Source organism: Gobius niger (genome assembly GCF_951799975.1).
Source record: "Gobius niger genome assembly, chromosome: 11".
NCBI classification, from domain to species: Eukaryota; Metazoa; Chordata; class Actinopteri; order Gobiiformes; family Gobiidae; genus Gobius; species Gobius niger.
In genome coordinates this window covers 16,046,477-16,073,440 of record NC_136862.1, presented here as the reverse complement: position 1 = coordinate 16,073,440, position 26,964 = coordinate 16,046,477, and the positions used below count along the sequence as shown (strand labels likewise).

Below are 26,964 nucleotides of genomic sequence, written 5' to 3'. Positions count from 1 at the left end.
CCATCATGGCTGCGGCCCTAGATGTGTCTGACCACAGGCCTACTGAGGAGGTATAACCATGGTCTTCCCGACTTGTGTGTTATGGACGACCAATCAACATTTTAGCTGCCATGGGCCATAATCTCTCCTAAGACATGTAAGAGATATCATTGCATCTTTATAATGAGAGAAAAAAGGTATGGGTGTAGGCCTGATGCTACTGTTCTGCAGTTGCGCAGCTTCCTGTAGGAAACAATGAGCGCTGCATTGAGAGACCACAAAATTCTACAGCCTCCAATTTTCTATTCTGCTGTCCTGGGTTGATGACTAATTATCAAAGAAAGTTACACACAGATATTGGCCATAGTCTTTCAGATCATAGGCTATAGTTAGTATTTTAAGGCAGTAACGTGTTTAAAAAAGAAAAGCATTTCCACACAGTTAGACCAGCACATTGCTTTATTAATGGAGAAACACATTTGTCATTAAGACTTACATTGTGTTTGAGCCTTCAGACCCAAAATAGTCTATTTTAGCATGTATTATATATTTTGGTCTATAAAAGCATTTTTTTCTTCTGTCAGAGTGGATTACAATACAGCAGATCACAACACTAAATTGCCCCGTGTATGTTTCCCTTTTAGTGTGAACTGCTAAACATGTTACCCAATTTTATTTGAATAACTTTATTAGTCAACCTGAGAATAATGTGTGAATATTCAGTTGTGCACAAATGCCCCCATTTATTTTTGACTGGACACCACACATCAATCACAAACTCAAGAGGTGAACTAGCTCATGTGAGAGGGTCTGTGAAATCTGTACACTGATCACTTTGGTGTTACTCAAAGCACTCAGTCATAACAAATGTAATTTACATTTTAAGTAAAACCAGCAATAAACCACTGGCATTTTTAACAAGCTGACAAGGGCAAATGATTAATTACAACCACCGTGTAACAAACAGAATAAAATTACAATTGGATATGTTTTTGTCACCACACCGGGCAGTCCTATCTCACGTCCTCATATAGACAACTTCCTACAATCAGTGCTCTTCACAAACAGTTCAGTCCAGAAGGGCGACACCATCTGGCGGAAAACGTACAGTTCAGAACTTACTGCATCACAATCCACTACTGTATTTGAAGTCACCCAAGAATAACTTTGGCATACTTTATTATGCAAAATATTTTAAAACTATTGAAACTACCATTAAAATAGTAGACATGTCGCATTTTACCAAAAGTGCACAGATAACAACACATTATTGAACAATAAAATAACCATTAGTTTACACAAGTTTTATGTACAAATGTATGTACCTATGTACAAAGAGGACATGCTTACTGCTGTACTCAGGGAGGAGTGCTCTCGCAGCACATAAAGTCCCTGTAAAGAACTACTGTAACCAGTAAGAATAAGTACATACCAGTGGGCTACTCCCAGTGACACACAGTGTCACAAACATTATGGCATTGTTTTTTTCCCTCTTTAGATAAATAAAACTATATTCATATTTTACATTTATAGTTTGTTACATTCAAGGTATAGATACAATTTGTATCAACAAGCAATAGTCAATTCTTGACATTTGTGGCTTAGTTGTTTGCGGCACTTTCCATGAAATGTGAAAACAAACCACTGTACTGGCTGTGTATACGTCAAATAAAAGACACTGCATTGTTTTTGTTAAGTTTAGAGGGTGGATGTTGTCCATTGCCCCATAAAAACAGTGCCATAGTGGCTTAGTCGTGTAACAGTATCATTATGTGCAGATTCTCCTTGGCTTATAGTTAATGGCGATATGTTCGTTACAATTACCTGTGTAACAACTTAAATCACACTGATATAAGCTATCAATTGTGCCCTTCTTTTCATCTCATTTTTTAAAGAAATTCTATCCGCTTTCTCCAGGGCATTTGACTTCCCAAATTGTAAGAGTAAATGACTCAAACCAGAGCAATGGTCAAGCCTATTTCTTCACTAAATGCCAATGTGCTTTTTAGCCGTACTTTTGAGCAGTCTATAATGATCTGAAGGCAGAGTTCAATTAAATGGCACGCAAACTCTTAGCCCAATGCCAGAAACAACCTTGACAGCAGCCTTGCAATCTGATTGTTTCACATGTCGAAACATTTAGGCAGTTTGTTTCACCTTCTCATGAATGAGACAGCTGGCAAAAAACAGCCATGTCTTTTTTCATGAAAAAACAAAGTCCGCAAAGCCCAAAATATATTGGGCATAACACATTCAAGCATTTTATAGTCTGCTCATACACTGGTTAAACCTAAATACAATTGAGAATTATTATTATTGAGACAATGTTGATCTAAAATCTATTTAAAAACACATAATTACACAAAAATTCATTAAACAGCAAGAAAACGCCTATTTTTGTATTAGTGAAGCTTTTTTGTAAATGATCACATCAACCAGCTTCTCCATTAAGTTGGATGTGAAATAAACCATTCCAGTTGACTTTACATAACTTCCTGCTATATTCTCAGAACTTCAGTCACGTTCATTGTTAGGGGGTACGAGCAGCCTAAATGCTAAGCGTAGATCATGTAAAGCCAACCTAAGACTGGATATGGCAAAGAAATCCAGATTGAACGATGTGCAAACATTTTGCTTTGCCAAAACCATTTCCATGTTGCAAATGTACATGTTATTGAAATTATCCTATGTTTCTTTTTTATTTTTTCATTCTTTCTTGTGGGTTTGGAAAATAAATAGAGTAAATTGCAAAACAAAGCATCCTGAGAGCAATTTGCTGCAAGGCACAGCCCAAACCCCTTAAATCTAGATTTTAATTTGAGCAAACCGGCCTCTGGGAAAAGGCTTTGTCTTCAATCTAAAACATGCTTTTGTCATACAGTAAATCTCTGACGACACACAAAGTCAGATTCCATTCACTCACTGGTAAACACTTAACCTGCTAAATAAAGCATTCAGTCCAATGCAGAATGTTGTGCAAAGTGCTGACCACCTCAAACAGGAATTTACATATATTTTATATTCATTTCATACATGCCGTTTCTATCGATTAAATGAAAGTCTCTTCACTCTTCTTCACATCTGAGACAATCAATCAAGGTCCAAGCCTTAAACTGTGGTTTTGGATGTAGAGGCCATGTTATTTTTGTTGACGTTACGGTGAACATTGCTAACTTGAATCTGTTGGATGGGCCTAATCAGAAATGCCTCCATCTGATCATGCAAACATTAATTTATCAGAACAAGTCACTGTTAAATACATTAAAACACTGGCGCCGACTACACAAATGCAGTCCCAAAATGTACCATCTTCTATAATGCTCTGCCAAAAATAACAGCTTGAAATATTTTACAATTAAATAGCACAATATATATAAATACTTCTTAGTAAAAATCAAGAATACATTAACTGTACTACACTTCACTTGTTATTAATATAATTCATTCAGTGAACCAAAATGTGTGTATGGGAATAATTGTTTTGTTTGCTTTTTGGTATTATTAAGCAGCTTTAGAATGAGAGAAATAATGGCTTTTGTGTGATTGTATGTACATAATTAAGTGCACATGTACAATATACAAGTCAAATCTCTGTTTTGGCTTGCTTTCTGCACCCTTTACCAAAATAGCTTTGTTAAATGATGCTGAGAAAATATATATTTAGACAATGATATGGTACGTTACATTTGAAAGTGTGGGGCTTCAGCTACAAAGACTTTCACTGAAACGGGTCACGCAACTACTTAAGTGTGAGGTCATTTAAATATAAGGCCATTACATGTCATGGTTCATGCTGTGAGGTACACACTCATCTTTCCCGGACAACATATTAAAAAAAAAAAAGTTATTTACAGCAGAGGCAGACCTAACTCAAGTTATTTAATGTTCCACCAGAAAAGAAAAAAGAAAAAAAAAAGTCAAATTCTGTTTTAAAACAATAAAATTCATTCACAGCGCCTGAACCAGAGCTTGACAGAAGATACTGTATGACCACGCTGGAAAAACACAGTAAGGCAAAGTTGTGCTGGGGTGGCATGGATATTGTCATTATAGTTTAGAAACTTCATATTCAAAGAACAGAGCACACAGCGTTACTAACATCTTCATTCAGAACGAGATAAGCTTCTGTGTAGTACCTGTGTAGGTCTTGAGACGGTGTTATTGTGCAGTTTATTAAAGTAAGTTACTTCACAACAAGTGCACTATTCTTTATATAAAATGTAGATATCTACAGTAAGACATTATACTACTTTAATAATATAATGTCACTACATTCACCATGATCAGTGATCTAAATTTAACTTTCTCTTATTAAATATTTGCCTTGATAAATATTAACTCCTGAGGCCAAATGTTACACATGCAGCAATATCAAATACAGTGGCATGCAAAAGTTTGGGCACAATGCCCAAATTTTAGATACCACTTTAAGTGCCTGTTAATTATAAGAACTTTCTTTACAAATAATCGTTGAATATATAATTTAGGGCCATAACTTAGTTGCACGACCTCAACTTTGTAACAATGACTGCAGCAAGTTGTTGTGGGTCTGTTAGATGTGGATTCTTCTCCATGACTGAGTGAACAATGTAAGCAGGAAAAATGTTACAAAGGTTTCGATATGTTTGATACTGGTGGTCCGGGATCACATAGCGCTCCTGATGTTCAGCCACAGTTTCCCAGGGGGTATTCCAAATCTGCTCCATTTTGTCTGGCATACTGCGAACCATCACCCTCTCGCAACAAGGCATTAAGCTATTACTCAGCGGGTATGAATGATATCCGAAGGACTCATTTCCACAAGGTAGAGGGTCCCAACTTGCATGCTGCTCACGACACAGAGGTGGCCGCCTTTGTCTCATGGGATTGCTATCGTACAACCTGGAATCTGAAATGCTATCCATGCGGGTCATGCCCAGGGAGCGTGTGGGCTGTGAAGAAAGTGGTGGGAGGGATGTCTGAGTGAGAGGGTAATCTCCAGGGCAGCTGGACCTAGCTCCTACAGCAGCATGTTGGATATGTGGGGCAAGATGAGCAGATTGCTGCTTACATGGACCCTGCTTGGGATCCTCCGGTCCATAACTCTGCACCCTAGTCAGAGCCTCGTGACGAAAGCCATGGGCAAATGCCTGCATTCTGCTTTGTGCTGACGTCTGGGGCTGCCCTTTCATACTGTCGTCCAAACTGCTTTCCACAGAGCTCTGGTACATGTCTCCATAAGATGAGAAAGAGTCACTGTTTGAGTGGCTAAGACAGGATTCAGGACAATGGCTGAGATTTCTCTGATACACGCCATGTTCATGCTCCATGCTACAGAAACTGTCCACATTGTGCATGCTACTCATGCTCATATTTGAGAAGTCACTGTGCAGTGAATAATAACCATGGTCACTGACCACCGAGTCGTACTTTGGAAACTGATCAGAGTAGGTCACAGACGCACCATGACTATTGGTGACCAGTATGGGTGGATATTGTACACTTGATGTATGCTCCAGGGAACTGCGGCCAAACTGCAGGGAGCCGGGCACTGGGCTGCTAGCAGAGCGGGTGTTCAAGGCCCCAGCTGCATGACTCTTGATTGGTTGCATCGTGGGCACGCTTAGTGCAGTCACAAGAGAAGGCACCGAATTAGCCTCAGACTTCTTGACCACAGACAGTGCCTCTGGAGGCTCACAGACCACTGAACGAATGCTGGGGTCTGATTGACGCTTGGGAGCCACTCGCTTTGCCTCAGAGCTGCTGTCACCCTTCATAGCCGCTGCACTGGCACCACATTTAACCAAAGCACCCTCACTCATGGTCTTCACTGCAGACAGTTTGGCAAAGGCGCGGAGTTCATCAGCCACTGAGCGGACAGGCTGATTTACACGCTCTGGGTGATAGTACTTGCACTTGTGTCCATATGTGCACTTTTTACCTTTTTTTTTTTGGGAAAGAAAAGAACCATTAAATTTGCAGTAAAGAAAAAGCTGTATTACCACGGTGTATAAAAACTTACCATAAGGACAGGGCTGTTTTTTGTGTTCTGGAACAACAGGTCTTTTCCGAAGAAAGTTTTCTAAGCTTGGACCATGTCTTCCCAAAGGATCATCAGGTGGCATAAATCTAATTCAAAACAATATGAACCAATAGTACAATTAGGATCAACATAACATTAACGTTGAGGATATATTGTAAATTCACTGTATATTGCCTTCCGTTTTCTTACTTGTCATTGACAAATGAGTACATTAGGAGACGCTCCTCAATAAACTTCTTCCATTCGGGCTTTTCATTTTGCAAGTCCCGGTAGTTGTCATTTGACACAATAATTCCATCAGAATCATAAGCCAGCTTCACTATGAAGCGATCATCATAGCACACCACTCTCCTGCCTTGGACTCTACGGGATGGGGTAAAAACCAGTATCTTTTCCTTCTCCAGCTTTCGTAATATTTCTTGATCTAGAGGAAAACAATAAGTGTGTCAAAAATAACATGACAGACACATTCTTCTAGTTTGAGATTGGAACTTTCAGATGTGCACAGCTACTCTGAAAAGGGACAACAATATCACAACAGTTGACATATTAATTGCATCAAATAAATCCATTAATTTACCTGTAATGAGAGCGTCAGGCCTCGACTGCTCCTTTCTCCAGGCTGGGACAAAAACAGTAATATCTTTGTGTCCTTTTTCTCTAAACCATTCAACAGCAAGTTGGATCCCACGACATGAAAACACTTCTTTGTTTCCATGGCTACACAAAAAATAGAGTGGAAAAACAAATTAAAAATGACATAAATAAATTACTAAAATTGTCTAGTGAAAATATTAAAATCTACCTCATTGCCACATTTGAGCCATCAATCACAATGGGGCGAAGGTTATCATAAGCGTCCACTGACTCCTCTTCCAGGGACACCTCAGGGCTTGCGGTGTCTTTAACACAAGGAGTCCGTGACACCAAAGTGGATGGGTTAGTGCAAGTTTGAACTTCAGGATCCTTGTTCCCGAGCCTCACTAATTCTGCTAAAATGTCGTTGATCAGAGCGGTAGCACCCAGCTTGTTGAGCACGGCCTCTACTTGTTCACCTGAATACCCCAGTTTTAAAGCAAACTCCATCTTAGCCTGGTATTCCTTTTCACTAACAGATTTAAATCCTTGTGAAGTGCCACTTTCATCTTCGCGACCATCTTGCACTGTACTACTCTGGGAAAAACTGGGTCGGTCAAGGCAGGGTGAGCGGCAGAGTTGGCGATGTGGTTTAGTGACTAAGAGCGGGTCCCTCTTTCTGCAGCTGCTGTTCGCCTTTACCCTGGAACATGGCTGCCCTTCAGATTCACTCTCTGAGCTGCTCCCATCATCTGACTCGTCAGTGGTATGCTGGGCCTCACTTGAGTCGATGTTTTCCTCCCTGCATGGGCGTTTTTCCATTTTGAGCTTCACCACCATGGACCATGCTGTCATCACGTTCGCCTTGCCACTTCAGACTTCCACCCCATGTTTCCTCAACTCCACCAGAACCAGGGAACCATATTCAGCACTGGACTTTAGCACAACAGAATCTGTGTGATGAGCCTCCGGTGCGGGTAGGTGATCAAACTAGAGAACCCTGAAACACACAGTAGGTTAATCATTATCACTATTCACTAAATCTGCTGTGGCGCAGCTTAATGCTGAATTGCATGACATTTAAATGTGATTAGATATTGACTAGACTAGACATACTTGTAGTGAGAGCAGAACACAAGACATGACAACCTAAGGCCTGGGGGTCATGCACTACATATAAGCACATGTAGAGGCCTTTCATATTCTTTCATATTTACATGCTACTCTTTAGAAAACAGCAATATGGTAAATCAGCACGAGTTTTAAAAATCCTCACATTTATACAAATACTCAAAAATCATGCATGAATACAAAGAAGATGGCATGCGCCTCTCGTCTTCCAGAGTGTAAAATGCATCCAATGCTGTGCTTCAAGAGGTGCAGCCCATGATGTTGGTTGCTTAGCAACACAGTCTTGTCATCAGCTAACTCCTTTTTACCAGTCACGACTAACACAAACACGCTCATCGTCTCTCCTCAGGCAGCCACCAAATGCTAAACACTTGCTGCTTCTGCGTACTACTCACACACACACACACAACTCTACAAGCATATCTGATAATGGGTATTCATGCACTATTTGTGCATGAATATACAAAAGTAAAACTTTTGTCTGTGATAGATTTGTACTTTGTTTAATTTGAATACGAGGTGTTTTTGTTTAAATAAATCAAGCAAACCTTATTAAAATTTTAAAATGCGCTCACCTATCTTCCTTTTAGTACACTATGTTTAAATTAACAATATTAAATTAAGCACTGCCTGTGGTAGATTAGCTACAGAGGAAAAGACTGCACAAATCCCACCGCCATTTAATACAGCAGTATGCAGTCCTTCCTCTCCCACCTCCAGATCACAGCCATCGACTCACTGAGGCCTCCAGACTCTGAGCACATGCACAGGCTCGTGTGCCTCGGTCTCATAGCAACAAGTGGACCAGGTGTCTGCTACAGCCACGTTTTACTGACCCTACAATTTCTAGTACAGGGTCAGACTATGTACAGTTTGGGGCACTATCCTGGTCTACTTTAGGAAAATAAATGCTCGACATTTCCCCAGTCAATTAGAGAGTTGTCTATGCTGCTACACCCATAATAACATCAAAAAGTGTCACTTTCTGATGTTAGCTGACAGTAAAACCTTTCTTTCAAGATTTCCTTTTTCTTGTCTGTCTTGTCTTGTCTTCTTGCCTGTCTAAACTAATCTGAAATGCATCTTTAAACCTCTGAATAAATGCAATGTCATTGTCTATTTATAGCAGAAAAAATATATTAATTTAAGACAATAAACAATATATAATCCGCAAGAAAATCTATTTAACATTAACTATATTTTGCAATAAACAAAAGCATTTGTCAGATTATGTATTTCTACCAGATTATTCAGTCCATAGGCTACCTTTTTATACTTAAACCATGCGTAGATAAAGCATAAATACAAGAGCCTGTTTACATCTGTTATGATATGGCAGCATAAAACATTGACCACGTCAAAACAATCACCATGATCACCATCATCATCAGCAGCAGCAGCAGCAGCAACAGCAGCAGCAGCAGCAGCAGCAGCAGCAGTAGCCTACTGACGTTTTGTCACGTTTGTCACGACCGAATGTTTAATTATCTGACAGTGACTAATATATACGAGACGTTATTCAGTTGTGACCGTTCAATTATATAGACAATCCCACATATAACATCTTTGCAAACATCAACACGTTTGACAACATCAGGCCTCAAGTAACGGAGTGTTCCAGGCAAGCTAGCTATCCGTTTCGTTTCGTAGCAGAAGCGAAAGACTTAGCGAATGAAACCAAACGACAAATGCCGGTTTTAGTAACAAGTACATAATATTACCCATAGGAGGAGGTATCGCAGAAGAGTCTCGTCAAATAGTGGCTTTTAGCGGTTTGGTAAACTTACAATAATATTAGCAACTGTTTCTACCTAGTTTGCGTCGTTACCCGATTGGAATCAAAGTGCTTAGCGCATGCGCACCTCAGTCTGCCATGTTGGGTACGGCGACGCCACACAGACAAACATTGTGGATGCCACTTGCTGCAGATGCTGAGGTTCAAAAATATCCACTTATTTTTTTACCAGCTGCAGAACGTAATTTTTCAACGTGTGCGTCTATGTCACCAAAGCATACTAGTCAGTAAATACATACATACATACATACATATATAAATAAGCGTCACGAACTTAAGATTGTGTACAGAAATATGCTTTTTAAGTTTTGCCCAATAAACTAATTTAAGTGTAAAAGTGTACACAATGGGAACGAAAATGATTTGTTGGCGACACCGATTGCCCTGCAGAGCGCAGCGTACCTTTTGAATCACCAAGTGACAGGTGGCATTTTTTTCCTGGCCGTAACTTAACGTGAAGTTGGTGGTAAGAAATCAAACTGCGCAACATTAGTACAATAAAAAAATAATGTTAGCATATTATGACAAGTGCTATCTGTCCTCATATAGGCTAAGCGATGATGATCTCACCTTGTTGCCGTCATCCTCTCCTTGTTACATTTGTGTTTTGCTGGCGCTGTCGCAGTTTGTACAAGGTTGCTGATACATGTTAGCGCAACCGTGAATAGACACCGGGGTCAGGGAACATGTGTGTCCCGCCACGGGTGTACATGCATGAGTCCCATATGTGTTAACATGAACAGTCCCACCAAATAAGCACATATGATAAAATTGTTCTTTTCTGATGGTTAAAGAACCCATAGCCTACAAGCAAGTTTATAGCAGGCCTAGGCGGCCTTTCTTGTTGCAATCAAAGATGTTCAATTATCTACAGTCCACCCCCATCTCACTAAAAATCATCCTTTTAAGTTTTTCATTGTTTGATGTCTCTATCCAACAATCTGAAAGCAATAATCTTTTTATTAAATAAATAGCCAAAGGGTAAATTGGCCTAAGTTCTCTCTGAATTGGCCAAAGTTCTCTAGTAAAATATTCCATTGTTAATAATGCCTAACATACATCAGTGCAGTTGAAAAAGCTGCCATTTTTCAAATTATTTCTATAGATTTGATCTTTTTTTGTTCAATGTGTGTGGGGGTGTATGTTTAAACCTTGTACTTCATATTGTGGTTTGGACCAAGCCACTTCCCACCACTGACTTTAGTAAAGTACATGGACAAATAATATAATCTTTAGTTTATTTTAGTATAAGGCAGTGTTTTACATTGACAAAACAGAGACGGATTTCCCAGGAAACCTTGACCAGATGAATTCATGACAAAGTTGTCTCAATGCATTCAACAATAAAGCATTGTGAAAATAGATAGTGACGCATGGTCCAATACTAATAAAAACTACATTTGGTGTTCTGATAGAACTTAAAACAACAAGATAAAAGGTGAAAAATACCAAATAAGGCAAAACTAACATACAAAATAGCACATTAAGATGCTGCATTTATATATCAACTACTAAGCTGCTAAAACAAAGCCATTTTTACAGTCAAGTTGCAGGAAAAGTAAATCAAAGTGAGACAGTATACATTTTTTCCCAAATTGTGCAAAAATGGCAACCCTCCACACACTACATTTCACAAAAATATACAATTTTAAGGTCATATGAAGTTGCTCTGGTGTGAAATACTGGCACACAAAAAGCAGTTACAAAGTGGAACAGATCAATGTAAATGCAATAAAAAAAGAGAGACCATTAAAGATGCTGTATAATTTTCCTTTTGTTCAGCTTTTTTTTTTGCCTAATACTGAAACGAAGTAAGAACACACCCTATTGTGATACATAAACATTCACTTTTCTGAAAATGCCAAAATAGATAGATGTCCAGATATGTTCAATCTGAATAACAATAACTGTTGCAAGCTTGGGCTGGGTACTATAGTACATTTTGTTTGTCATTAGAAATGTCCATGGAAATCCCAGCAATAAAGGTTATTCCAAGGTGTTGCTCACAGATTTACACTTCACTTGCATATTTATTCTTAGATTCTTAGATGGATCAATCATGACTAATGCAAAACAGGTAAAAAATGTACTGTTGACGTACCCAGGCCTCATTGCAGCTTTCAGAGGTACAATTACCACAGTGTATTTGTAACATTTTAGTTCAACCACATAAAGCAACCTTAGCACGCTGAAGTAAAGGCACATTTCCCAAAATACACAAGCTGCGAATGAGTGTAGAAATTAGTCTAATTTTGTGTCATCTGAGAGGACTGGGTTGGGAGAACATGGTGATATACCCTCTCTATTCACTGGTTTGGTTTTCATAGATGCTTTGCACAGCATATTATCAGCTATGTCACCAAAGAGACTTTCCGCTCTATCATTTAAAGGTGAACTGTCTGCCATTATCTCATTGTAATAAAAGGGGCTATGAGGTAAACAAGAATCTTTGAGCAAAGGAAGATGACACTGTCTGTTGAAGAGTTCTGGACTTGAAAATAATTCAGAAGATGCACTGTTGGACGTGCTGGATGAAAGATGCAGTGATTTAGGATTTCGAAAATCAGTGCTAGGTGTAACAGAGGTTTTGGTATTACTTTGGGATTGATTCCCACTTCGTACTCCAATTATGTTCATATCTGTAAGTGAAATACTCAAATCCATTTCTGACTTGGTTTGCCATGGCGATGTAATGCTGCCATCTTTTAGGGGCACATGACGACTTTTTTTGGAATATGAGGATCTGCTCTCCTTTTCAGCCGCGAAACATGAGATCAAAGCTCCCCTATAGTCTTGGTATTTGTCAGACATGTTTAAGTCCAAGTCTTCAGTGTCCAAAGATCTACTTCTTCTGTCCTGAGACAGTGGGGCAGGCAAAACCTGACTAACTCTTGTAAGGCCCAAATGTCGAGGCAGGCTTGCTATTGCCCATGTATTACTTAATATGTTCTGTTCATAAGGATCCAACATGTGATAGTCACATTCAGCAAATGCATCCTTTTGAAGGTAGCTTTCTTCGAACTCTTGATACGGAGAGGAAAGATCCTCCTCCATGTCCATCTGCATCTGGTCATCATATTCACCTTCATTGTGCATGTCCACCACATCAAAAGTAACTATGGCAGGTAAGGCCTCCATGTTTGGAATGAAAGCTGGACTTGTCTCTAAACCATCCACACTGTTGTGCAAGGTGCTCATCATCTGTGTGTGTTTTGTATAGTCTTCAAGTGCTTGTGAGAAACATACAGCTTGTTCATCATCGATTTCACCACTAATTTCTGTAGACCGAGTATTAATGGTTTTGTATGGTAAAGCCACTGGTTTATTTTCCTCAAGAAGTTCTTTAGGCTCACAGAAGGCTTCAAAATCTGGGTCAGATGCACTTCCAAAGGATATACCACTGTGACGTTTCAAATGCTCAGCATTTGGAGATTTTCCAGATGAGGTTCTGTTTTTTAAATTACTGTTAGCAAAAACTGGAGGGTTTGAGTTAAAATTACTTTGTTTATTTAATTCAATCTCATGCATTTCTAATGAGTCTTGTGCCAACTCTTTAGGTTTACTACAACTCCTTGGCATTTCTAGAAAACTCTGATCTTCATACAGCTCATCACCTACTTGCAGTTGATTTATATCAGGTAGAAAGGCAGATTCTGTCAAATCCGCTGGCTTATTGACATACTCACATTCCTCTGAACCAAGCAGCAGTGATTTCTTTTCATGATGTGGACTGATAAGGCTTTCATCTGGAGCAAACAGTTCATAAAGGGCATCACCGCTGTAACTGTCCCGGGGTAATCTGTCTGGCTGCAGCCTGTGTGACTTTTCTTGACCATCCTCTGGCCCTGGAGTAGTTGCGTCGTAGTAGCCCTCGTCGCTGTTTGGGGCAGACTCTTGATGTTCACTTTGAGGAGTCATCACATCTGCAATGGAGCTGTCCACAGCCTTCTGTGCACTGTTGCTGTTACGCAAGTCCATATTGTGAGAACATGTCATATCAGAGCTCAAATCTGTGTGATCCTGGTTACAAGGACAGCACATTTCCTCAGATGCATCATTCACCCACATATTATCAAGACACTCTTCATCCAAATCTTCTGGACAGGCCATTTCTTCGCCGCCTCCTTGATAAGTTAAATAACAGGAAGCCCTCTTTCCCCCATTTCGACTGCGCTCCCCAGAAACTGTACTTTCCGTGAGGCTATCGTCTTCTTGATCTGCAATTATGTCACCGCAGCCTGTGAGCGAATCAAAGCTCTTTAATGAATCAACATCTTCAAACATTACATTCAGCTGATCAGATGAACCAGTAGTGGCTTCAGACTTTAGCTTAGATTCAGGCACCATCTCCAATTTTAAACATGGGTCACTTTGCACTCTGGACAGCCCCTCATAGTCACTAGACACTAATGCTACTAAGTTAATCTTGTCTGTTTGATTATCACTTATCTTATGGTCAAACCCAGATTTGGAGATATCTTGTATTAACATACACTTCTTTACAACTTCAGCATTCACACATTCAGTACCAATAGGTTTCTCAAAGTCAGGCACATCCGGCTCAGATTCCAGGCACTCTGGAAGATACGGTTCGGTGTAATCTTGGACGACAACTGGAGTGTCGGTTTCACTTTCTGCTGAAGACAGTGTAAACATTTCTCCTTTTTCCACTCCATTTCTGTTGTTTCTATGCTGCTTCATGCTTTGAAAGAGACTCCTAAAACCTCTTTTGTGTCGGGTGAGGCTCAGAGATTTATCTTCAGCAGAAGAGGGACTTGATTTGTTGTGACAGCTGCTGTGGACATTCCCTGCAACGTCCCTGTGGCTGTGGTACATACAGTCTCCAGCAGAGGCATAGCCACTTCTTAGATTGTCTTCCTGACAAGCTTTACTTAGCCCATCATGTGTTTTGCTTTTGAAGATGGCCTTTTTAGAAGACCACTTACTCAGACTTTTACTTCTCCCCACAAAAAAACTAGGCAAGATACAGATTGTTTTACGAACTCCAAAAAAAGTCAAGGCAGTTCTCCTAAACTTCCCAGATTTTTGAGCTTTCACTGCTGTGTTTGAGTCATTGGCTTGAAGCTCTTCTGTGATGTCGTCGGGTGGACAGCAGCACAGGGGATCAGAGGATGATTGAACCTCCTTGGAGTCACTCACTAATGGATCCTTCTTTGAGGAAGCCATAGCTAATGCCTTTACACACCTCAAAGTGTGGGCATGATAGCAGATTGGTAAGCGGCAACAAATTTCACCTCCACCTGCAAAATAATTGTTAAATAAAACAATGTTTTTGACAAAAATACAAAATATTTCCCTTGCCTTAAACTGACATAATATTACAAGTTTCTGGCATAGCCCCAGTTTGAAAATAGGATTAATCGTAGCCCTTTCGAAAGCTTTAACAGTTTAAAGTGAACTGAATACAAGAATATATTGACGTATAAATAGTTTATACCTTCTGAGGATGGTTTCGACGGATCAACTCATCTGTGTGGGTAAGGCTCGCCTTACTTCATGCATCGTGAAGGCTTTTGATAACGTGTTGCAATTTCTTTCCCTAAAAAGAAAGAACACAGGGCACACGGTGAAGACCATTTACATCAATGCATCAGGATTCTGATGAAAATCAAAAATATTCATATTCAGCGATCATATGAGTATGCATTCTGTGCACATTTTGAGCTCCATCAACAAAAAGCAATAGTGGTTTTACACCAACATTAAGATACAATATAACCATACAATTCCTGTAAAATGCATGAATGTATCACCCAAGCAACAGTGAGTCTAAAGTTAGCTAGCGTGAATCAATCCGTAAAGTAAACACACTTACCACTGCAGCTACACGCAGACTTTAGTTAGCTGGATATCTTACTGGGCTTTCACAATCAAAAAAGACTGAAAACTGAAAAGGCGATGAAATATACACCAGCTTTCATGGACTAAAGCGATTAAGGTCAGTGTATCCAAGTGTCCCCTGCCCGCCGTGACGACAATATCGCACAGGTTTCATTTGTTTGCAGCCGTAGCTAGCCGCTATGTTGCTAGCTAACTACGCTACATAGACCTCGGTGTAAAATACCTCTGACAAAGAAAATAATGCGTATCACGGGTGTATAAATAGCGCAAATATCAGACGCATCTTGTAAATATGCGTAGAGTTTATGCTAAATTTGTTCCCCCAATCCTTTCTCTGGTACTCTGGTTGTCGCATATTAGTGACGCAAAATGTGTGCCCCGCAGTTTTTATTTATTTATTTATTTTTAATTAATGCTATTATTATGAAATTGTTGTGGGAGATCAACAGTAGGTACAAGTTATAAAATAAGGCAGGAATAGGCGTTACATATAAGGAGAAAGGAAAAGCAAGAAAAAGAAAATAAAGAGACTTGATTGACTTTATGTTCTTCTATCAGGTGTAAGAGTTTCACAGCTGTCATTTTCTTAACGTGCTTCAATGATTAAGTGAATAAGCAATGTTCTTTATCAAATACACAAAAAAATTGGTTTACATTTCAGAAATCTGTTTTTGTCTGTAAAAAAAAAATGTCTCAAAAATTACTAGGAACAAATCATGCAAAGAGTTCTTAATTACAAAACCATGCAAAATCTTTCCACATGCAAAATTAGAAGTTGGCAAATTTTGTTTTAGATCACAGTGCTGCAGTGATTCCAAAACACATTGAAATATTTCCTGTGTAGTCCAGTAAGTGTAGCACCAAACTCCCTTATCTAGCTACTTTTGTATAAATATAGATTTGTATGTAGTTGCCTGTATAGAGTTCCACAGAGGGGCCATGTGGGGGATGATATTGTGTTTGTAAGTCTCCAATAACCTGTTGATGAAATTATTAAATTTATAGGTTTGCATAACGTTGCAACATGCCGAATGGAGATGCTATAGTGGACGAAAGGTGTTGCTGTATCTATAGATCAAAGGTCAATTATCATTGTAAGTTTGATATAATTTCATCAAATAATTACCTTTTATTCGCTGTTTTCAGGCATGACATCAAGACTTCATCTTTTGCTTAATTTGACCACAATAATGGGTTGTAATGAGATTAATCGGCAATAATCAACACAGTGAGTGACCTTTTGGGTGTGACTTTCAGTTTGCAGTAGCCTCCAGCAGGCACAACTGGTCACGTGTCTGCACATGACCGACTTATTATGATATTCCCCCCCCCCCCAAAATTTGGACTGTAAAAGCAGTTTGTACTGTGGGTGAGGAGACATTTTTAAAGGCAACTATACAACTTACAACATACAACAGTTTTACTTTTTTCTTTTACTTATTTAACTATTAGCCCACTACAGAACTAATTGGTCTAAAGGTCCTGCTGAAGAGAAAAGGAGGCAAAACATTTATTTAAAAAAATCAATGACATTTAGTCTTTTATTAAATCATACTTCACAGAAAGTTAGGCTATATGCAACATCACATAGAAACCTTTTTAATTCTATGTTTTTTCCACGATCCATTATTAGTCTGGCTTTGTTACACATCAAAGCTCTCACAGTGTTTAATGTGTCCGCTTGTACTTTTGTTATTATATTAGACCTAGTTATAGGCCTAATCTGGGACAATTGCCAGTAGTCTATTGACCTATCATGTTTTCGATTGCCGGTTATCTGTCCATTCCATTTTGGTGCTTTGCAGTGCCTGGGTCCTCTTCTCATCAACCTGCACATAGTCCACTCGGTGATCATCTGACAGGAATTGTTTCTGCAGAACAGGTAAATGTAGATGAAGTTTAAGATTAATAGTTGCCTCATTAAATCTCACGGCACTGTTGAATGAGTGCAGGTAAAAATCATTCTGTTAAACACACCTTTTGTACTGGCGATGGTGATGCAGAGTTAAAATCTAGTGATAAATAGTCCAGGTTGAATGTCCTCGCCAGTGGATGCATTGTACCGTCAAAGCTTTGGAAGAAAGAGTGTCTTGACTCCTGTGGGGGAAATATGTTGTATTATCATGACCTCATTTTATAAATGATATCTTTCAAGCAGTAAAATGAATTACAATATTTTTACATTCCACACACAAGTATTTTGTGTTTGCATGTCCTTGCACAAAAGGTCTCTTATATACATGACGAATGGATCTTCCAGGAGAGATCATGTGTGATGATGTAGTACCATGAGATCACAATGTCAACAACTGATTATTTGTGTAGATTATAGACATTTATAGGTAAACAATAATTTGAGAGATATGAACAATATGTACAGTATAATTAAATTACATTAATACTGCATCCACTGTCTTCAGCTTGCGTAATCTCCCCATTTGTCAGAAAGCTGCAATTACAAAACATAATACCGTTAAAATGTCGTTCCTTTGTGAACATAAGAAGTAAATGACTAAAATATCTATTATATAAAGTATCTAAATAAAACATCTTTACCTTGAGTCAGTCATTGCTCTGTTCAAAGGGTGATGTGTGGGACATTCAGTGATTGTGGAGAGGCCTCTCAAGTCGAGCGGTGGGGGTCGAGCTGCTAAAAAACAAGTCACATGTGCATATCTGCATATCCATATGATTGCATTGTAAATTAATGTATACAAAATTTTCTCTAACCTCTCCTTAATCTGGGTTTGAGGTGTCGGTTTATGGGCGGAGGTGCGATTTCTCCTAGTTGGGACATTAGGGAACTGAAATTTGTTGAGGGTTCAGGGTCTGGACAGACCCTGGGGCTCATGGGAATGTACCCATCACTTTCAGTGCTGCCAACAGCGACAGAGGGCGAGGACATGGGGACATAGGACTCTTCTTGGTATGTCTGAACTCTTGTGGTATTTAAACAAGGCTGTGTGGAAAGAGAGCTTCATTAGATCTGACAAACACACTGAAAAGGACACTATGTTCAGAGATTCATGCACTTAGACCAGTGGTTCTCAATTTGTGCAGCCTTGAGACCATCTCCAACATATTATGAGAAGCCACAACCCGAATAAAAGTATATACATTTCGACATATAGTTGTATAGAGTTATATAGTTGTATATAGTGATAAATACTGACATAAGCAGTATTGTTGACTTTGTGATTCACACAATTGCCACATGGGGTCAGCAGAATAAAACTGAGAAAGAGAAAATGAAGTTTTCTTACCAAATTTAGACTCTGCCTCCTGTCTCTTAACATTCTGCTTTCATGATCTCCTAAAACACAAAGCGCATTCATGTACAAGGCCTTTCATCCTTTGGCAATTGCTTTAAACACTTTAACACTCAAATTTGTATATCCCTCTATATAAAAAGAAAATGAAAAAAAAATCCAGTTATGAAAATAGAAATCAAAAGCGAGTCTTGTATATTTCTATTGTATTAACAGGAATTGTTATTGTTTATTTATGCTCTGAGCTGCATCAAAGTGCAGCAGGTAATACATTTCAATGGATACAGAGTCTGTTAACGTTGTGAATAATTTTGAATAAAGGCCAATAGTGAAGAAATATTTCAGTGTATTAGATTAAAATAATCTATACATAATAATTAGGCTCATACATGCTCTGCTGCCTATCCCTTTGTAAATATGTTTTATAAGAGTGTACCTGGTCTGCAGTGGTCTAGGCAGGACATAGAGGTCCTTCTAGTGAACAGGGCACTGTGGCTGGAGAAGTGGCGAGCACTCATGGCTCTTGGTCGATGGGGTCCCTTCTCAATGGGCTGCTCTGGGACATGGCTCGGTTTTGGGGGTAGTGGAGGGGGCGTTAGTCTCTCTGAAGCTGCATCAAAAGCTGTGTCAAACTGGAAGACACTTGTAGCACAGTGGCGCGGTATAGGAGAGGATGAGGAGCAGGGCAGGACCACAGAGGGGCATGGGGCGCTAAAGGGCGGGTGGGACAGTCTGCTGTGGCTGAAAACACAGGGGCTGGGGCTGGCATAGGACAGGGATGAAGGTGAGTCCGTGTAAAGAGGGGAAGGCACAATGTCTCTGTGAGTGTCCTCGGACGACCTCTGCTCCAGGGAGTGGTCTGAGTTGAAGCTCTCCTGTCTGCATCATGACACAAGAGATTTAGGACAGCTGTGCCACACTTTCAGTGTATCTGAGGCAACTGGGACAGACCTGCTGATGCTGACACTCCCCGTCTCACACTGGGAGAGGAAGAGGTAGTCCGGCGGGTAACTGCCGTCCACTTGACTCACCACAGACGCTGCATCAGAGCTGTCGGGAGAGGGCTGCAGAGAGGTGGGCGTGTGGGGGAAACCATCCTCAGAGCTCTCTGGGGAGACAACAGAGACTGTGACTGTGTGAGACTTTCAGGTCAGCATTAGTCAGATGCAAGATGAGATCAAAGAAGCTGTTGTTATCAGTGACATTGGCAAAGTTAAACTGATGTGTAGCTGAACACAGAGTTTTGATTTACAACATAAATTACGACTCAACATAAAAACGTTAATTACAGAAAAAGGGAAGTGTGTTGAGCATAATGATTTAAATTATGTGCAAAAGCTAATACAATATGTTCTGGAATGAGATCAGTGGGTTTCTTCATACGCTATGACTTTATTGCAGAAATAAGATTAGGTTAGGCAGCCTCTCTGCTGCCTCTTGTTTACATACTTTAGATCTTTTAGTCAGGTTGGCCTGTACTCACAAATGTCTTTCATTCCATTTCACTCAAGGCCACTAAGTCAAGGCTAGTCTAGCACAGCCACATGGGAAAAATCTAAACATCTTTACTTGTTTTGTGGGTGTAGAACGACGTCTAAAATCTCAGGCATTACGAGTTACACATACAGTGACAGTCAGCAACCCGTAGTAGATGATATTAGAAAGCACGATGTGCAGATTATAAGACTGCAGAAACTATGGATCAACTGAGAGACACGTGATATAAACCTTGTTCTACAATAAATACATTTTAAAACCACAGTGTGCTGAGGTTTGATTTGATTTAGCATAATAAACTAAATATTTTGCCTTAAGCAAAAGAGTCAGCCGACACCTGTTTTAGAAGAAATACAGTGGTTTTGTCCTTTTTTTTACTTTTCTAAATTAGGTCTCATCCCAATATAGTTGAAAGTGAGTCCATGTAAAAAAATAAAAATCAACCGCTTAAAAAGAATAATTGTTTTATGGGCCAGTTCCTAAAAATACATTGATTGTCCATAAATAACCCTAACCCTAAGTCGGACAAGAGGAGGCTGACAACACTGTAAAGCCAATAACTGTTTAATCATTTAGTGTATGGGAAATTGTGTCAGCATTCAACTTAATTTACTTTTGCATACATATATATTCTTCAGGTCTACAAATTAGTTTTCACTCTCAATCACAACACCATCAGACACAGCAGAAACATCATTGACTTGAGGCGCAGGGGATGTCACTGTCCAACTCTATACCACACACATGGACAGCAAATGACGCACCTACATTTCAAATTTTTCAGTTTCAATTATATAATAGTAAAAGTGATGGTGCGCCACAACTGATGTACTAAACAAATAAATAACCAATTGCCCCAGCAGCAACTCTAAATGTCACTGCTCCCACCACTTCCTGAGCAGTGCTTGTGAAAAGAGTGTTTTTGACCAACTACCTGCGTCTTCCAGGGTCCCAAAGTGGCAGATCTGACTGATGTTGTTGATCCAGCCATTCATCTCCTCCTCGGTTTTGGCCACGAGGTAAAAGATTCGCGATGAGGTCTTCACCACAAACAGGTGCTTCCCATCAAAGTCCCTCTTGATTCGGAGTTGCCCGTCCAGCATCTCCACCTCACACTCTGTCAGGTCGATGGTGCGAATGGGCTTTTTGGAGTTCTTACTCTGATAGTACTCCAGCACGTCAGGGTTCCCGCTCATTCGGCCTCTGCGCAGCACAAACCAACGCTTTCTCCAGGCCTAGGGCAACAAGACACAATAACTTTAGCTGTGTGGTCCTTAAACTGTGGTACGTGTACAACTGATAGTGCTTGGGCCTCTTTAGGTCGTACTCAAGGTCACCTGCAATTTTACACTTTGTTAATTTCAATAAAATTTAATACATGAAAAATTATTTCTTGTATGCATCTTTTGACTTGATGTATTATTTTAAATTAACTAATGAACAACCACAGATCTCCATCCATTCCATCATTCTCTTTCATTTCACACGGGCCCGGGTCGCGGAGGCAGCAGCCTGAGCAGAGATGCTCAGACTGCTGCCTCCGCAGTCTAAGCAGGCAGGAGTCTGGCTTGCCTATCCACACACACTTCACTATCCAAATACAGGCGGCACCAGGCCAGCTTAGAGACATAGTCGCGCCAGCGTGTCCTGGGTCTTCCCGGGGTCTTCCTCCCAATGGGACGCGCCAAGAACACCTCCCGAGGGAGACAACAAGGAGACGTCCAAACTAGATGCCCGAGCCACCTCAGCTGGCTCCTCTCCTGAAGGAACAGTGGCTCTACTCCGAGCTCCTCCCGGGTAACTGAGCTCCTCACTCTATCTCTAAGGGCACACCCAGCCACCCTGTGGCTGGGTGTGCAGATCTTATGTGGCACCCAGATCTTATGACCATGGGTGAGGGTGGGAACATAGATCGACCGGTAAATCGAGAGCTTTGTCCCTGACTCAGCTCCCACTTCACCACAACAGTCTGATACCGTGACCGCATCATTGCCGACGCTGCACCGATCTGTCTGTCAATCTCACGCTCCATCCGTCATTCACTCGTGAACGAGACCCCAAGATACTTGAACTCCTCCACTTGAGGCACAGACTTTCCACCGAGCTAGAGAGGGCGCCACCTTTTTCCCACAGAGAACTGTAGCCGTGGATTTGGAGGTGCTGATCCTCATCCCAGTCGCTTTACACTGCAAACCGCCCCAGAGCACGCTGACGGGCCCGATTTGATGAAGCCAACAGAACAACATCATCTGCAAACAGCAGAGATGAGATCCTGTGGTTCCCAAACCAGACGCCCTCCGGCCCCTGGCTGCGCCACAGATCTATAATAAATGTCGAAGATGTTGCTATGGTAATTCATTGGAAATAATCCAGTTCTGGTGGCCATACTGTGACTGTACATTCTTTTAAGAAGTCATGTAAACTAATAGCCTGTACTTATTATTGTGATTTAGGCACGGCATGTTTATTTATAATGCACATTTCATACACTTTCATCTTTCATTTAACTTTGTCCTAACTCTGGACCTTTAACAAGTTCAGCCACTAATGAGAAAACAAATTTAGATAAATAAAATGTGCTTATATTTTGCATTTTTACAAATTTGATTTAATTATTACTTTATGGTGGCTACTGTATATCCATACAGTGTGCTGACCTGCAGCATTGTTTTGTGGTTAATATTCATGTTTATATTTTAGTAAAAAGATGTCCTGATTTTTATTTATTTTTAAGTTTATTAGGACTCCAATATATATATATATTCTATATATATTCTTACATCACTATGAAATAAAATGTTGCTAATCAGACCAATCACAACATGACCACTACATTTGTCACGATAAGGGTTGTTATTTTCTTACAAGAGTTTTATTACAGATCTGTGAGTACAAAGCTCAACACTTTATACAAGTGAGTGAAAAAGTCATATTAATAGGAACGGACCCACGTAATAAAGACACTTTGCACTGGTCCAGACTGAAATGGGAGCAGACAGGGAAGGCTTTATTTGGTTTGCAAACACATTTGAGAGACATTTTAGTTAATACTGTAATATAGCCGCTGTCTGCTGTGGTTGGATGGTAACGGTCATCGCAAGATTATTATAGATTATAGAATCCTCGCCAGCTTCATTGGTGTTGTTTAGCTACCGATTCTCCACTCGGCTTTTTCTATTTTTGTCTGTATGGGCACTGCATAGCATCATTCCTCTTTTTTTGTTGTTGTATTTTCAGTACAATGTGTCATGATGAGACAAATAGTATTTTGGCTGTGCACTTTACAGTCCTAAACCACACATCTAATACATAATATTCATGATTAGACTCAATTCGGCTACTGCTAAATGAAATATATTTACTGACAGCCTAAGTGGAGGTCCAAAATTTGAATAACTCTTACTAAATGTTTTCATGTTTCTGTAACTATTAGTCTGACGGAATAATTCTTCTGCCAAGTGAAGATTTATAACAGTGAAGTTGCAATTTTCATGGCTCATGACTCAATTTCTTTACTTCACTGTCGTACTATGATTATTACTTTTTTCAGGCTTTGTTCCATCAAAGTACATCAAAATTGAAAAACCTGCTATTTACACTTTAATATTAATACAGTGCAGGCGGAGGGCAGGGGGAGGAGGATTTCTCCAACTCAAACTTCTTTTTTCTTCTCAAATAGTCGCTGGGCGGAACTTGAGCACAAGTTTCCCAGAAGCGCAGAGAAGAGGAACTTGCCTGTATTTCACCAAAACGTCTAATAAGAAGATGAGTGAGGTGATTGTTGACTTACATTTCCCAACAGTGTGACAGTAGTCTACAATGAAGGAAACATGTAAAGTTGCAAATAAGTTTAAAAAGTTAAAGTTGCCAATGCTGTAATTGACACCAGATTACGTGTGGTTTGCTGAAGGCACCTTGCCCAAGACTTAACTCTCGGTTTCAGCTACAGCTATTTTCAAAGGTGTAAACCACGATGCCTTGGGGTTTTTTTGTTTTTTGTGTGGTCTTCTCTAAAAGTCAGTTGTAGATGTACGGTTTATCATCAGGAAATGGTTAGACATGCCAACCGAATGCTCCTCAACACAACAAACACACTGATGATAATATGAGGCTAACTTTGATGGTAAAAATCCATACATTTCATTTTCTTTCTTTCTTTTATTCATATTTGGTCTTTATTTAATATTCAGTAAAGATGTGATTCCCCCCCACCGCCAAAAAAGGCAACACAATCTTCTTAATCTTTTTAATTGTGTGACTTGTGAAGTATATTTTCAGTTGGCTGCCTTATATACAGTACATAGTTTTATATAAGCTTCTATTGGCTTGGTCCTCATTTAGTCCCAGGTTTGGTACTACATTAATCCTGTGTTATATCTGTTAAGCTCATTGTCTTGATTTTGTCTCATCTTTTTCCTGTGTAGTCTGTTAAGGATTGTACTTAGTGTGCATCGCGAAAACTATATGTCATCAAAAAGTCCAGAATTGAAATAGCCTCCATACACAGAAAAGTGAAACACATAAGTTAGTGGAAAATGAAACAATTGACTTTCCACTCAGAGGATTTTGCTTTGGTATGGCTATATGAAAGAGTTTAATACAATGCAGTTTCATTTCATCTTTATGACATAGCAATACTTAGTTTCCCCAAAAGCATAATGTAATAGATAAGAATAGAATCTGGTTCTCTCTGTGTTTACACATACATTCTACTCGTACTTAGACTTTAAAATAAATGGAACAAAGGGTAGCTTTTTTGTTGAATTATTGTATCGTTTTATAATTTTGACATATAAATACCTCAGTTTAGGGATTAACAATACTTTAGACTACATTTTGCTGCCTACTCACCTCTCCAGGCAATTCTACATGATACATATTTACAAACTAGTGAGTGTTCATTTGAATATATAGGCAGATTGTGCTTTACATATCGCCTTAACCCAATTTGCATGGCTGACCAAAACATTGCCTCGATACCTATCAAAACAGAAGTCAAGCCTTTCCCAGCAGCCTTGTTGACAAGTCTAGCCCTTCTCGGATCAACTTTGAGGGGGAACTGCAAACTGGACTATTTCTGTTTGTCGCTTAAGTGTTTTTGACTGCTGCTGACATGACTTCCCATGTTTCACAATAGACACACACACACACACACACACACACACACACACACACACACACACACACACATACACACACATTTAGTTCGAGTAAGTGGCTAGCCCAGCATTATCACATGACCCCAACAACCGCACAACAGCAAGGGCTATATGTTGTTTATCACCATTTTACATAAGGCTCCAAGTTAGCGAAATACAGATGAGATAGTGTTAGGCTGTTGGTACTAACTAAGAAGTGCTCTCATGAGATAAAACCATGAAAAGCGTTATTCGTGGAAATGGGAATAGGCAGCCTTTGGTCTGGTTCACTTTGACAAAAAAGCATACTATGTCTACAACATAGTGCCCTATTATAAAAGCTTGAAGCAGGCATTCAGGAGCAGAGGCGAAATGGACAATGACAGGACGTAAACAAGTGGGGTCTGTGTGTGCATGACTACTTACAAATCTCTTGAGTTTCTTCTCGGGGGGAGATTTGATGAGCCAGCCGGTGCAGACCACGTCGCCAGCACTCATTTTGACTGCAGAAAGAGGGAGGGAGAGAGTGGTGTCCTCTTCACTGTCGGACGCAGGCTGTAGATGCTACGACTACCACCTCCACTGCTGCTATTACTGCGGCTGCTGCTGTGGTTGGGAGGGCTGTGTGAGACTGCATATCCTGTGCTCTGCTATTCAGCCCAGGCAGCCACTCCAAAAGGAGGAAGTCAAGAAATTGATCACACTGACAGAGAGAGAGAGAGAGACAGAGGGAGGGAGAGCGAGAGAGAGGAGGAGGGATTGTATTTTCTCAAGGGCACCACCAAAGTGATGGAGATGTTGTCCTGCATGTGGAGGAGTGAGAGCAGAGGAATATTTTAGTTGATGACGCCAGCATGAGTGGGCAGCATGTTAAAACCGTTTTATTCCCTTTCAGCTTTTCACATCTGAAGTTGCCACAGAAAATCATGCCACCTACTGTGCAGTAATTTGCATATTGATGTGTTGTTTGTATAGCTATGGTCTCATCCAGACTAAGACAACATTTATCATGGCTTTGTACCCAACATAGCTAGATTATTACTACTACCCACCTACTATGGCGACTATAAAAAGGAAATAATGTTTATATATTTGGTAGGCCTGGGGCTATATGATATTCTAATTGATTAATGTTCAGAAATCGCTTTACATCAACATTGTCTGCCTGACCTCATTTTTCCCCCGTATCTCCTCATCTTTATGTTGATGATGGTGTTTTGCTTGTTTTCAGCGCAATTTCTCTTAAAGGAAACCTCAGAAGTGGCTTTGGTTTGAGAAAACTGATAGCATCTGCTTTGCCTTACATGCTCCTACATGAAGTCAAGTATACTGCTGTGTCATGAAAAGACCAGGAGCATATTGTCAACATGAGAGACAGACAGCAATTCACCTGACTAATTCCATGAAATAAATATGGAGAAGTAAATGTATTTTAGATTGTCCACATATCTGTATCGTCTGTCTTTTCAAATTCATTACACTTATTGATCCCAAAGAAAATTCATGTGCGAAATAAAAGACAAATTACACTTACATTTTTTACATGCTAGTTTCCATTTGTAGTCCCTAGGAAGGGGGCAGAGATAAAACACAGCAACATAAATATTGATAAATACCTACATATTTATAATTATGAATATATTTAAAACAGGGTCACGAGGAAGACAAGCGGGAACTGATATTTCTCATAAGAAG

The 26,964-nt window shown here is 39.8% G+C and overlaps 3 protein-coding genes across 6 annotated transcripts; all 3 read right to left on the bottom strand.

Annotated features, from left to right (window-relative positions):
- Positions 1-431: 431 nt before the first annotated feature.
- zc3h12b (zinc finger CCCH-type containing 12B) lies at positions 432-9,567 on the bottom strand. The gene is made up of 6 exons (XM_079566144.1): positions 9,430-9,567; positions 6,807-7,577; positions 6,582-6,721; positions 6,191-6,425; positions 5,981-6,087; positions 432-5,899 (listed from the first exon to the last, which is right to left on the bottom strand). The coding sequence occupies exons 2-6, from the start codon at positions 7,430-7,432 to the stop codon at positions 4,476-4,478; spliced, it is 2,532 nt and encodes an 843-aa protein (XP_079422270.1). The 5' UTR covers positions 7,433-7,577; positions 9,430-9,567; the 3' UTR covers positions 432-4,475.
- A 1,732-nt stretch (positions 9,568-11,299) lies between these two features.
- Positions 11,300-15,063, bottom strand: LOC306970035 (APC membrane recruitment protein 1-like). The gene is made up of 2 exons (XM_079565857.1): positions 14,962-15,063; positions 11,300-14,764 (listed from the first exon to the last, which is right to left on the bottom strand). The coding sequence occupies exon 2, from the start codon at positions 14,688-14,690 to the stop codon at positions 11,745-11,747; it is 2,946 nt and encodes a 981-aa protein (XP_079421983.1). The 5' UTR covers positions 14,691-14,764; positions 14,962-15,063; the 3' UTR covers positions 11,300-11,744.
- A 1,838-nt stretch (positions 15,064-16,901) lies between these two features.
- gab3 (GRB2 associated binding protein 3) lies at positions 16,902-26,215 on the bottom strand. 4 transcript variants are annotated; one of them, XM_079566456.1, is made up of 10 exons: positions 25,696-26,215; positions 21,066-21,366; positions 19,586-19,760; positions 19,071-19,513; positions 18,629-18,678; positions 18,096-18,324; positions 17,922-18,012; positions 17,760-17,814; positions 17,343-17,462; positions 16,902-17,236 (listed from the first exon to the last, which is right to left on the bottom strand). In XM_079566456.1, exons 1-10 carry the CDS (start codon positions 25,765-25,767, stop codon positions 17,120-17,122), a joined length of 1,653 nt encoding a protein of 550 aa, XP_079422582.1. In that variant the 5' UTR covers positions 25,768-26,215; the 3' UTR covers positions 16,902-17,119. The 4 variants fall into 4 exon arrangements, with proteins under 4 accessions (XP_079422582.1, XP_079422581.1, XP_079422584.1 ...); XM_079566455.1 differs by having other exon boundaries at positions 16,903-17,236; positions 17,922-18,015; positions 25,696-26,214; XM_079566458.1 differs by having other exon boundaries at positions 16,904-17,236; positions 19,586-19,742; positions 25,696-26,209.
- Positions 26,216-26,964: the final 749 nt, after the last annotated feature.

Coding starts and splice junctions, on each gene's coding strand:
- zc3h12b (XM_079566144.1), bottom strand. CDS start 7,432: ATGACAGCATGGTCCATGGTGGTGAAGCTCAAAATGGAAAAACGCCCA. Junction 6,088..6,190: donor TACTCATTTGTCAATGACAA/GTAAGAAAACGG, acceptor GTTTTGAATTAG/ATTTATGCCACCTGATGATC. Junction 5,900..5,980: donor AAAACAGCCCTGTCCTTATG/GTAAGTTTTTAT, acceptor AAAAAAAAAAAG/GTAAAAAGTGCACATATGGA.
- LOC306970035 (XM_079565857.1), bottom strand. CDS start 14,690: ATGGCTTCCTCAAAGAAGGATCCATTAGTGAGTGACTCCAAGGAGGTT.
- gab3 (XM_079566455.1), bottom strand. CDS start 25,767: ATGAGTGCTGGCGACGTGGTCTGCACCGGCTGGCTCATCAAATCTCCC. Junction 18,679..19,070: donor CCTAGACCACTGCAGACCAG/GTACACTCTTAT, acceptor TTTGTGTTTTAG/GAGATCATGAAAGCAGAATG. Junction 17,463..17,759: donor ACAGTGGATGCAGTATTAAT/GTAATTTAATTA, acceptor TTTCCCCCACAG/GAGTCAAGACACTCTTTCTT.